Source organism: Heptranchias perlo, chromosome 11, assembly GCF_035084215.1.
Source record: "Heptranchias perlo isolate sHepPer1 chromosome 11, sHepPer1.hap1, whole genome shotgun sequence".
In the NCBI taxonomy this organism is placed as follows: domain Eukaryota; kingdom Metazoa; phylum Chordata; class Chondrichthyes; order Hexanchiformes; family Hexanchidae; genus Heptranchias; species Heptranchias perlo.
In genome coordinates, this window is record NC_090335.1 from 15,753,788 (window position 1) to 15,766,485 (window position 12,698).

At 42.5% G+C, this 12,698-nt stretch overlaps 1 protein-coding gene across 1 annotated transcript in view; it reads left to right on the forward strand.

Moving 5' to 3' along the window:
• The window catches only part of kpna3 (karyopherin alpha 3 (importin alpha 4)), an 82,204-nt gene that overhangs the window by 58,660 nt on the left and 10,846 nt on the right, over positions 1 to 12,698 (forward strand). The window contains exons 13-16 of the mRNA XM_067992602.1: positions 1,448 to 1,552; positions 2,363 to 2,434; positions 9,273 to 9,435; positions 9,644 to 9,738. Coding sequence (XP_067848703.1) covers positions 1,448 to 1,552; positions 2,363 to 2,434; positions 9,273 to 9,435; positions 9,644 to 9,738 — 435 coding nt within the window. The remainder of the gene's footprint in view (positions 1 to 1,447; positions 1,553 to 2,362; positions 2,435 to 9,272; positions 9,436 to 9,643; positions 9,739 to 12,698) is intronic.

Genomic DNA, 12,698 nt, shown 5'->3' on the forward strand with positions numbered 1-12,698 from the left:
CAATGATTCTCGTGCTTTACTGTCTTATTTGCAACTGTACTCAGCCCTTCTAATAGATCTGAGTAGTAAGTAGTTGGGATTTTGTGTCCAGAAATAAATCACTTTCAGTGAGACGTATGAACATTTTGGTTTGCATTGTGTACCCACACTTGACTCCATTTCCCACATGTGCAGCAAGGAGTAAACTCATTTGTACAGGCTAAATGGCATGCTTTTGGTTTAGCTTTTTGACCTTTTTTCTGTTGAGAGGTGAAGGGTCAAAGCCCATGATCAGGGTACCAGCAGGGTTGAAAAAAGTTGGAGAGATGAGGAAAATTGAGTGCGCTGAGCTTAGGTTTTAAAAGCCTAAAAGTTGGTGGAGTAAATGATCAAACATGGCCAGGAGTTCCACAGTTTTGAGTTCCTAGGAAAGGATGAGTTGGAGTCGGAGACTGTGCAACAAGTCTTGATTTCATCACAGTGAGGATGTAGGGAGGAGAAAGAGCATGTAGAATGGCATATTTGGAGTTTAGAAAGAACAAGGGAGGAGAGTTCAGAGGAGTGCTAGCCACAGTGCATTTATTACACGAGAATTTTAATTGGATGTCTTATTTTTTTCCACTAATGGGATTTTTTAACTTTGTGCTGGACGTTACACAGAGACTATCAAAGACCCACCCACAGACTCTGACTGCAAATCCATGCAATTCTTGTATTTGTATCTGGTCTTTTAAAACATTTTATCAGTCTCCAGAATCTGATGCCGTAGATTATAATTTTAAAGAACTGCGGGTCTGAGATCGTTTTTTTTCCTCTTCCATTGGGTGCAATACTACGAAAACTGTAAATATTTTTAAAATGGTGGTGGGGCCTCACTGCCTTATCTCTGAATAGTTCGACCCAATAACGTCAAGATTTTTTCTCAAAAGGTGAGGGTGGTAACGACATCATAAAGTTCTCATGTGATTCCACAGTCGATTACTTAAACAAGTGATTATATGACATGAGCTTGCCATGAGAGTTATGAACTAGAGTGGGAGGCACATTATAGGTTTTAAAGGTTGGATAAGAAATAAATTTTCAAAATCTACGTATGTGTGAATGACTACAAAAATTAAGGAGACGACATAGCTGCTTCTGAAGTATATGCATGTTTATGGTTAATGGAGCCATTGGGTTCAGCTTGTACAAGTCCAGTCATTGTTGTTTTTGCCCATCTAACAGATAAGACTTCAGTGTCTTTCTCACCAACTTAGACCTACCTCAGTCTGTCTCCTTTTGATTCCGTGCAGTATTACATGTCTGGAACACTTGTTGGGAGCAGGTGGGATTAGAGCCAATTGTGCTTTAAAGAGCTAACCCTGGAAGCCTTTTTAATCATGTCTTGCTATTGTGCATAACCTGCAAGAAAATGTTCACTGGTGGCCAGAATCCATAGTTGATGCTTTGCATGAATTGTTTTCTGCAGGAAGCAGTGTGGTTCCTCTCCAACATTACAGCAGGAAACCAGCTGCAGGTTCAAGCTGTAATAGATGCTGGTTTGATTCCCATGATTATTCATCAACTGGCTAAGGTAAGCAAAAAATGAAACCAAATCAGTATGAAGCCCAGACCTCCTTGCACAGCTTGAAATCATCTCAAACGAGAATATTGTTTAAAGTGAAAATAACATTTAATTATTCTAGCAAAGCAAAGGAGTTATGGAAGGGTCTAATTATTGTGACCTGTGCTCCTAAGAAACACAGCTCACCTTAGAGAACAATCCAGATTGAGTATTTAGAGTCTTGCTTACAGCTGGTACCACATGCAAGTGTTTGGCTGATCATCTTACTGCCCCATTGCAGGGTCTCCAGCGGGTCCTAATTGCTGGAACTCAAATATGCCTGGATACGTCTGATTCCTGGGGAAATGCAATCCAAACATTTTGGGACTTGCAACTAAAATGGTGGGAGAAGATGCATAAACATCTCAAAGAAAATGTTTCACATATGTACAATTTATAAAATTGTTACACTGCATACTTAACATGAATTTATTGGGTGGAGGTGGGAACTGTTTCACCGTTCATACGACCTGTTTGATTTAGATCTGTATTTTACTGTCAGTCTAATTGAAGAACCTAAGAAGATGGGAGAAGGAAAAGCTGCTCAGCCCACCTCCCCTTGTCGTACACCATGTTCACAATCTAAGCAGAGCATTTTCATCTCCCTCTTGCCCTTCTGCCTTCTTTCTTGTTGAAGCATTTTTTAAAAAATGAATGCTTCAATCAAGTCTGCAGTCTATTTGGCAAGTTGAGAACTCTTTTTAGTGTGAAATAGTTACTGAAGCTGCATTCCTGATGCGTTGAAATGACAGTTGAGCTGCATTCTTCTTTTGGTTGTAGGGCGATTTTGGAACTCAAAAAGAAGCTGCTTGGGCAATCAGTAACTTGACAATTAGTGGCAAAAAGGAGCAAGTAAGTGAAAGATACTTTTATAATCCGAGAATCATAGACTTTTGCCACACAGAAGGGTGCTATCTATCTACTTACTCCCATTCCACTGCCCTTTCCCCATGACCATTTAATTTTTTCTTTCTATCCAATTCCCTTTTAATAATCGCTGTTTCTGGTGGCAGTATTCTGTGTCTTGTCAACCCTCTGCATTAAAAAAAATTCCTAACTTATCCCTTGTTCTTTTGGTGGCAATCTTAAATTTATATTTTAGTTACCTACTCATTGACTAGTGGAAATAATTTTGCCTGATTTGCCTTATCAAAACTCCTCAATCTTGAGGGCCTCAATCACATCTCTTAACCTTCTTTGTTCTAATGAAAAGAGCCTAGTTTATAGAGTCCTCATAACTAAAGCCTCTCATCCGTAGGTAATCTCTGCTGCACTGTTACCAAGGCCTTGCCATCTTCCTAAAGTAAAGCACCCAAAACTAGACACCGTATTCTAATTGCTGCCTAATTAATTATTTGTGTAGGTTTAGCATTACCTCTTTGCTTTTATACTCAATGCCCCTATTTGTAAAGCCTAAGATCCCATATGTTTTATTTTAAAATCATTAAAATTTAATGATTTTAAATTTGTCCTCCAACTTTTCCCCAAAGTCTCTCTGCTCTTCTACTTTTATGTTTTACCATTTAGTGTGTATGTCCCCTCCTTATTCTTTGTCCCAAAATATATCACTCCACGTTTCTCTCCACTAACTTTATCTGGCATCTATCTGCGCAAGCTGCTAGCCTATCTTTGTCTTCCTGATGTTACTTCACAGTTAACCATGTTCCCTATTTTTGTGTTCTCTGCAAATTTTAATACCCAGTGTATGTGTGGTCTATAAATTTAAAGTATTTGAAAAGATGTGGCTGCTTTGTTCCAGATGTTTCATGTTTATCTTTTTATTCCTCTGTATAAAAACTAATTATTTCCATATAATTTGTTGATGGTCACTTGATAACTTGCATGAAGTTTACTGGCTTGTATCTACAATGACATCTGATATAAAGTGCTAGAACAGCACTTACTGTTGGTCACCTTCTCAATTTATTTCTGACCCAACTACCGGGGAACATTCCACACTATGTAGACATGACACCTGAAATAGTCAGGCTCAGGGTTGAGGTGAACTGATACGAAGGATTCCTCTGTTTCAACTGTTCGAAAGGTGCTCCATGAAGAAGCTAGGATTCCTTCTCAAGCAAGTAAAATCCCAACATCCATTGTTCATAGGGACTCCAATCCAAATGTAGATCAGCCCAGTCTCTCAGTTACTGCATTTGTCCATATGCTGCACCTTGTAAATGTGGAGATGAATCAAGTCAGCGTGTGCCTTGATTTGTTGGTGAGCATTTTGATGCTTTACTGAATTGGCCATCCAACATCACTAATGAAATTGTAGATAAGGTGATACAGTGACCAAGCCGTATAAACATGGATGAGCCTCCCACACTGGAAGAAACTAGCAACCCAATGAAAATGAAGAACAGCAAAGCTCCTGGCCCTACTGGGATACCAGCGGTAGTCGACAGATACATTTCCTATTCCGTGACTCCATTCACTCCTTTGGTTAATTTGGAAAGATGTGCAGTCCTTCAGGATTTAAAGATGTTGCAATATACAAACATATGGGGAGTCTGTTAACTACTGGGGCATCTCTGTCTTGTCCGTGTGCTAGCCATGCTGGGGTGTTCAATAATTAATTGCCTCCTCACCAACGCATCAATGTACTTCCAAAAACGCAAGAAAAAAAGAACGTGGCCAGGTCCTCATACTTTACAGAGCTGACGAAAGCACATGGAACAGTCCTGGAAAAATAGAAACTGCTCTCTAAAGTTAGGATGCCTGGAAACATGTATGTTTGCATTGTTTGTCAACTACATTATACAGTGGGCAGTGTGTACACTGTACCCATTCCAAACCGTTTAACATCTCCAGTGGGGTCAAGCATGGCTTTGTCCTTGCACAAAGCGTCTTTGGTCTCAGTGATTGATGATGTCAAGAAGGATCTGAATGCAGGCGTACGAATCAGGTTTTGTGTAGTTGGCAAGCTCTTGAACTTGAGCAGACTGTAGGTCAGTGAAGTACTGTTTGCTGATAACCGTGCACTTAAAGCACAATGCCAAGACCTACAGCCGATCATGGACTTATTTGTAACAGTCATGAAGAATTATGGGCTTACTATCAACCTGAAGAAAATAAGAAGTGACATACAAACCTGCACGCAGTCAACAGTATATCTTTTTGTCCACTAACAGAGAAGAAACTGAACTCAATACTGTAATGGACTTCACCTAACTCTCAAGTGTGTTGTCAAACACTGCTCTTGCTGATTAAGAGGTGTACACACTTGCATCAGAAACATGAATTGCTCCTTTGGCAGGCTAAGAGTAAGTCGGTTAGGACGGTACCAGTTTTCACACTGAAACTAATACTCAAAGTTTATTATATCTGGATTCCCAATGTTGTGAACCCTGGCTGTACTACCACCATCGAGTTCAAGTTTCTCCTCAAATGGTGTACCTCAAATGGCAGGACCACATTATCAAAGGGCCATAATGTAGAAAATCAAACAACGTCAAGACGATGCTAACAAAAATACGACTCCACTGGGAAGGACGTATTCATAGGTTGGTGACAGAATTTACTAGTATGTGCTGTACAGTGCGCTCAAACAGGATAAGTGTTTGCATGGTAGGCAAAAGAAACATTTTAAGGATGCAGCGAAGTACAGCTTGAAACTGTGCGGCATTGACCCAAACAATAGGATGACATTCAGTACTACGACAGACTTCAAAATGCAGTGGCAGCAGCAACAACCAAGTGACTGAAACAGCATTTACCTGTGTGCACAGTGGGAATCCCTGTGCCTCATGGATGAGACAACATAGCTGCACGTGGGTCCATTGAAAATCAGCAATTCAAACCTGATATTTTGGTTTGAAGGGGTAGGATGTCAGAAAAATGTCATTTTACTGATCCCTTTGCTAATCAATGCCAATGATTGATCCTGAACCATAGCCAAAATGAAAAAATGCAAATTTGTATGTACATCACCTTTTGGTTCAACCCATTAATGAATAGAGCAGAATTCTTTCTTGCCCACTCTGCAACAATTGTTGAAGAACTCAAGATCACCAAGCTTACAACTTCTATCCATGCATTCTCCATAAAGGCCAGAGTCCCACAAGCATTTACTTTGCTCCTTCTGAGTCAAAATTTTTCAGAATGTGTTTGGATGTGAACAGCAGCCTTCACTGTACAATCTCGCTAAAAAAATCATTATAAGAATAAAACCGGACGGACCACCCGGCATCGGACCACTAGGCACCAGACACGACAAAGGCAAACCAAGCCCAGTCGACCCTGCAAAGTCCTCCTCACTAACATCTGGGGACTTGTGCCAAAATCGGGAGAGCTGTCCCACAGACTAGTCAAGCAACAGCCTGACAGAGCCATACTCACAGAATCATACCTTTCAGCCAACATCCCAGACTCTTCCATCACCATCCCTGGCTATGTCCTGTCCCACCGGCAGGACAGACCGACCAGAGGTGGCGGTACAGTGATATACAGTCAGGAGGGAGCGGCCCTGGGAGTCTTCAACATTGACTCTGGACCCCATGAAATCTCATGGCATCAGGTCAGACGTGGGGAAGGAAACCTCCTGCTGATTACCATCTACCGCCCTCCCTCAGCTGATGAATCAGTCTTCCTCCATGTTGAGCACCACTTGGGGGAAGCACTGAGGGTAGCAAGGGCACAGAATGTACTCTGGGTGGGGGACTTCAATGTCCATCACCAAAAGTAGTACGGTAGCACCACTACTGACCGAGCTGGCCGAATCCTGAAGGACATAGCGGCCAAACTGGGCCTGCGGCAAGTGGTGAGCGAACCAACACGAGGGAAAAACCTACTTGACCTCATCCTCACCAATCTACCTGTCGCAGATGCATCTGTCCATGACAGTATTGATAGGAGTGACCACCGCACAGACCTTGTGGAGACGAAGTCCCGTCTTTGCACTGAGGACACCATCCAACGTGTTGTGTGACACTATCACCGTGCTAAATGGGATAGATTCAGAACAGATCTAACAGCTCAAAACTGGGCATCCATGAGCCGCTGTGGCCATCAGCAGCAGCAGAATTGTATTCCAGCACAATCTGTATCCTCATGGCTCAGCATACTCCTCACTCTACCAATGAGCCAGGGGACCAGCCAAGGTTCAATGAGGAGTGTAGAAGAGCATGCCAGGAGCAGCACCAGGCGTACCTAAAAATGAGGTGCCAACCTGGTGAAGCTACAACACAGGACTACATGCATGCTAAACAGCGGAAGCAACATGCTATAGACAGAGCTTAGCGATTCCACAACCAACGGATCAGATCAAAGCTCTGCAGTCCTGCCACATCTAGTCGTGAATGGTGGTGGACAATTAAACAACTAACGGGAGGTGAGGCTCTGTAAACATCGCTATCCCCAATGATGGCAGAGTCCAGCACGTGAGTGCAAAAGACAAGGCTGAAGCGTTTGCAACCATCTTCAGCCAGAAGTGCCGAGTGGATGATCCATCTTGGCCTCCTCCTGATAGCCCCACCATCACAGAAGCCAGTCTTCAGCCAATTCGATTCACTCCACGTGATATCAAGAAACGGCTGAGTGCACTGGATACAGCAATGGCTATGGGCCCCGACATCATCCCGGCTGTAGTGCTGAAGACTAGTGCTCCAGAACTAGCCGCGCCTCTAGCCAAACTGTTCCAGTACAGCTACAACACTGGCATCTACCCGACAATGTGGACAATTGCCCAGGTATGTCCTGTCCACAAAAAGCAGGACAAATCCAATCCGGCCAATTACCGCCCCATCAGTCCACTCTCAATCATCAGCAAAGTGATGGAAGGTGTCGTCGACAGTGCTATCAAGCGGCACTTACTCACCAATAACCTGCTTAACGATGCTCAGTTTGGGTTCCATCAGGGCCACTCGGCTCCAGACCTCGTTACAGCCTTGGTCCAAACATGGACAAAAGAGCTGAATTCCAGAGGTGAGGCGAGAGTGACTGCCCTTGACATCACGACAGCATTTGACAGAGTGTGGCACCAAGGAACCCTAGTAAATTGAAGTCAATGGGAATCGGGGGGAAAACTCTCCAGTGGCTGGAGCCATACCTAGGACAAAGGAAGATGTTAGTGGTTGTTGGAGGCCAGTCATCTCAGCTCCAGGACATTGCTGCAGCAGTTCCTCAGGGCAGTGTCCTCGGCCCAACCATCTTCAGCTGCTTCATCAATGACCTTCCCTCCATCATAAGGTCAGAAATGGGGATGTTGGCTGATGATTGCACAGTGTTCAATTCCATTCGCAACCCCTCAAATAATGAAGCAGTCCGTGCCCGCATGCAGCAAGACCTGGTCAACATCCAGACTTGGGCTGATAAGTGGCAAGTAACATTCGCACCAGGCAATGACCATCTCCAACAAGAGAGAGTCTAACCACCTCCCCTTGACATTCAACGGCATTACCATCGCCGAATCCCCCATCATCAACATCCTGGGGGTCACCATTGTCCAGAAACTTAACTGGACCAGCCACACAAATACTGTGGCCACAAGAGCAGGTCAGAGGCTGGGTATTCTGCAGCGAGTGACTCACCTCCTGACTCCCCAAAGCCTTTCCACCATCTACAAGGCAGAAGTCAGGAGTGTGATGGAATACTCTCCACTTGCCTGGATGAGTGCAGCTCCAACAACACTCAAGAAGCTCAACACCATCCAGGACAAAGCAGCCCGCTTGATTGGCACCCCATCGACCACCCTAAACATTCACTCCCTTCACCACCAGCGCACTGTGGCTGCAGTGTGTACCATCCACAGGATGCACTGCAGCAACTTGCCAAGGCTTCTTCGACAGCACCTCCCAAACCCGCTACCTAGAAAGGCAAGGGCAGCAGGCACATGGGAACAACACCACCTGCACATTCCCCTCCAAGTCACACACCATCCCGACTTGGAAATGTATCGCCGTTCCTTCATTGCTGGGTCGAAATCCTGGAACTCCCTACCTAACAGCACTGTGGGAGAACCTTCACCACACGGACTGCAGCGATTCACGTAGGCAGCTCACCACCAACTTCTCAAGGGCAATTAGGGACGGGCAATAAATGCTGGCCTCGCCAGCGACGCCCACATCCCATGAACGAATAAAAAAAAAACAACTCTGGTGCTAAAAGCTTGATCCCTGTATCCATTAAAGCTGAATGGCCATCGTGTTTTAGCTGTATCTTACAAGCCTGATATGTCATAGTTCCTCTCTCAACCTAGGACAGAGTTCAATTCTTGAGAATGTAAAAGTTGTCTTCCATTATTAATTGATATGTTCTTAAGATCCCAAAATTCTTCCCCTCTGATGGCATATAATACCAGGGGGAAGAGGCTGATATCGCTCTGACAATCCCCTAGTAGCCATCTGAGCTTGCAACCTGCTTGGGTGGAAAGTCTGTGGGAGAGCACTTTGAAAGATCAACCTAAATATTACTGATAATTAAAGGGTTATACTTTTAATTGAGACACCCAGGTAAAACATCAAGCCCATGGGGCAGGTCAGCAAAAGGAAAACACACAATTAATTGCGATATAATTAAAACCGATTTATAGTTAGAGCTCTTTGTACATTCGTAATCGTCTTTCCATAAACCATTCTTGAATACATGAGTGTTGGGACCAGAAATTTTGACATGCCATTTATAAATTAGTTTGACTGAAAAGTTCTTGAATGGATCAGATTGACAACTTATTTTGTTTCTTTCATTTTAGGTCGAATATCTAGTACAGCAGAATGTAATCCCCCCTTTCTGTAATTTACTGGGAGTGAAGGATGCTCAGGTAGTGCAGGTTGTGCTTGATGGACTTAACAATATTCTAAAAATGGCTGGTGAGGAAGCAAGCACGATAGCAGAAATGATAGAGGAGTGTGGAGGTAAGCTTCCAGAACCTGAATTCTTTCTCATTGAGTTCCATTTCATTTTTTGCAATGCCCACTTAAAATCATGTGAACTGAAAAGGTGTGTGTATGGATTGCAGATAAAACTTATTGTGACGCAGTGCTGTTGTTCCATTAGTATTTCAAAATGTGTTATAACCTGCAAGATCTTCGTTTCAACAACTTCCAATTTTCTTCCTGACAGGTTTGGAAAAAATAGAAGCCTTGCAGCAACATGAAAATGAAGAGATCTACAAACTAGCTTATGAAATCATAGATCAGTACTTCTCTGGTGATGATGTAAGTAGAGAATCGGATTCTGCCAGTAGCTTATTTAGCTCACAGGCACTTGATTTGTAGGGAAGGGTAAAGTGGATATTGGAAGTGCAATCCTGTATTCCTTCGTCCCACAATGTCGAATAGGGATGTTATGCAGTGTCATAAATGTTTAACTCACCATTCAGCAGTGAGTTTGGTCCTTGTGTGATTTAGTTCTGTGTACATACATCACAGTCCAGTGTGAAGTAGAACAGTATTGTTTCAGTAGGAGTGTGCAAGTGAAAGATGGCTGCCTTTCTGTTCCTGTTGACATTTTGCAACAAGCCAAAAGAATGATGGAAATACCCACAGGTTTTGTCCATTTTAATAGTGGCTAGCTGTTGAATTGAATTACACCTCATAAAAATCATTTGAAAATTCCAGAGGTAAATTTGAAGACCTGAATCCAATCCCCTCTAAGTCAAATGTCTTATGGCCAAATGGCAATTTTCGATACAATCAGTGGACGCAGTCCTGATTTTTCATATATATTCATAGTTCCTTTTGTTTAATTATTAAAATGATCTTTAGCTTTTTTTCTCCCAAGGAGCAAAATTTATTCTGTAAATGCAGTAGATGTTGCTGATTTTTGCTCTAATTTTGATGGTCAAAATGTATTGTCTCTGGGATCAAATCAATGCAGTAGTCTGCTGAACAAAACCATTAATGAGTGAAGGAAGCCCTTTTCAGAATTTTTAAAAGTACTAATTCTTGCGATGTGGGTATCGCTGGCAAGGCCGGCATTTATTGCCCACCCCTAGTTTCCCTTGACAGATGGTGGTGAGCCGCCGCCTTGAACCGCTGTAGTCTGTGTGGTGAAGATGCTCCCACTGCGCTGTGAGATAGGAAGTTCCAGGATTTTGACCCAGCAACGATGAAGGAACAGCGATATATGTCCAAGTCAGGATGGTGTGTGACTTGGAGGGGAACTTGGAAGTGATGGTGTTCCCATGTACCTGCTGCCGTTATCCTTCTAGGTGGTGGAGGTTGTGGGTTTGGGAATTACTGCTGAAGAAGCCTTGGTGAAATGCTGCAGTGCATCCTGTAGATAGAACACACTGCAGCCACGGTGCGCCAGTGATGGAGGGAGTTGATGTTTAAGCAGGTGGATGGGGTGCCGATCAAGTGGACTGTTTTGCCCTGGATTGTGTTAAGCTTCGATTGTGTTGCAGCTGCACCCATCCAGGTAAGTGAAGAGTAATCCATCACACTTCTGACTTGTACCTTGTAGGTGGTAGAGAGACTTTGGGGAGTCAGGAGGTGAGCCACTCGCTACAAAATACCCAGCCTCTAACATGCTCTAGTAGCCACGGCATTTATGTGTTGAGTTTCTGGTCAATGGCGACCTCCAGGATATTGATGGTGGGGGACTGCGATGGTGATGCCATTTAATGTCATGGAGAGGTGGTTAGGATCTCTCTTTGACTATAATATGCTGTGGACACTCAGTAGGCATGGTGAAATCAGGCCAGACAGTGTGTTTTTTAGTTTGTGAGTAGCCCTGGTAAAGAAGATTCAGATTTATTCTCACCCTTTTTAAGCAAAAATTTAAGCAAAATTAATAAAAAGCATTTTAAGTCGAAAAATTGCAACTGTGGTTTTATATTTCTTTTATTTCTTCTTTGATTTCATTTAAAATTTCAGATTGATTCTTCTATTGTCTGCTAATAGCTCAAATCAGTATTTGTTGCCAAGTGCTGGTGCTTTAAGCTGCAGTTGTTCAAGTGACAGCATATTAATTCTCTGCATGCAAGGCACTGGAAGAAAGGGGATTTTCTGTGATAGATAGGGATTTTAATATCCAGCGTTAAAAATTTCTTTAGCTTTAATTCAGAATTAGTGATTTTAATCTATACTGTTGGTTTGAACTTGAAATACTGGCTGCTTTGATGGCTGAGAAAATGGATATAGAATAATGCAGGAAAGATGATTTGTTTGTGCTCCCAAACTAACACCCATAGCTCGTTGGGTGAAGTCCAGTTAAGAAGCTTAAAGGGAAACCCAGTACCATGGGAACAGTGGCATTTTTTGAAGAAAAATAGTAACAGTTGAAAAGCCATTTGAACAGAGCTTTTTTTAAAAAAAAAAGTGAGACAAAGATTAAATTTGTTGCATAAAAAATTTAGGATGGAAAAAACAGGAAGATTTGTAAATTTTGTTTTACATTTTAGAAAGAAGATTATTACAGGTGAGGTTTAGCTTACCACTTAACCTCACCTGTAATCCTCTTCTTTCCAAAACGTAAAGTAAAAATCTATCAGCGTTTTTCAGTGTGGAATCACTCTTTTCATCCCAGACACCAAACCCCTGCATCATGCCGAAAGAGACCATTTGGAAAGTATCCTGTGACCTCAAACAATTGTGTTGCTGAGCCACCAGGCACACAATCACAACCTGTTTTAAATATTTGTTGAATCAGATGTAGCAAATTAGCATAGTAAATGAATTGTTCAGCATGTAAGTGTTTGTGTTTCCCCATTATTGTAGCAATAAGGTTTATCTTGAGTCTTGAGAGACCAGGCATGTTAAAGGCTTTAATAGTCATTTTTGTGTGGATTTCACATCTTAATGAATTGAAGTCCTTCAGGAAAGAAAATGGTATTTCAAAAGCAGGAAACCTGTTTCCTTGAAGGATGTAAGTTTCTCTCAGGCCTCTTGCTCTACGCTAATGTTTCTTATATACATTTAATAACAACATTAGTCCTATTTGATGCAAGCAGAAGCATATGGCATACTTGTGGAAGGATATCTGGCACCTCTCATCAAACTATGTAGAATTCTAAAATGTATGCATTTTAGTTTTATTCCTTTCTTCCCTCCCCTCCTAAAGGTGTTGCCTCCTTGTTTGCGGGTATGGTTCCACAGATGTCGAAACTTAACACTATACCAATGCACTAACACACTCAGACCAGTATCACAAAGGGGAAAGTTTTACTTAATTG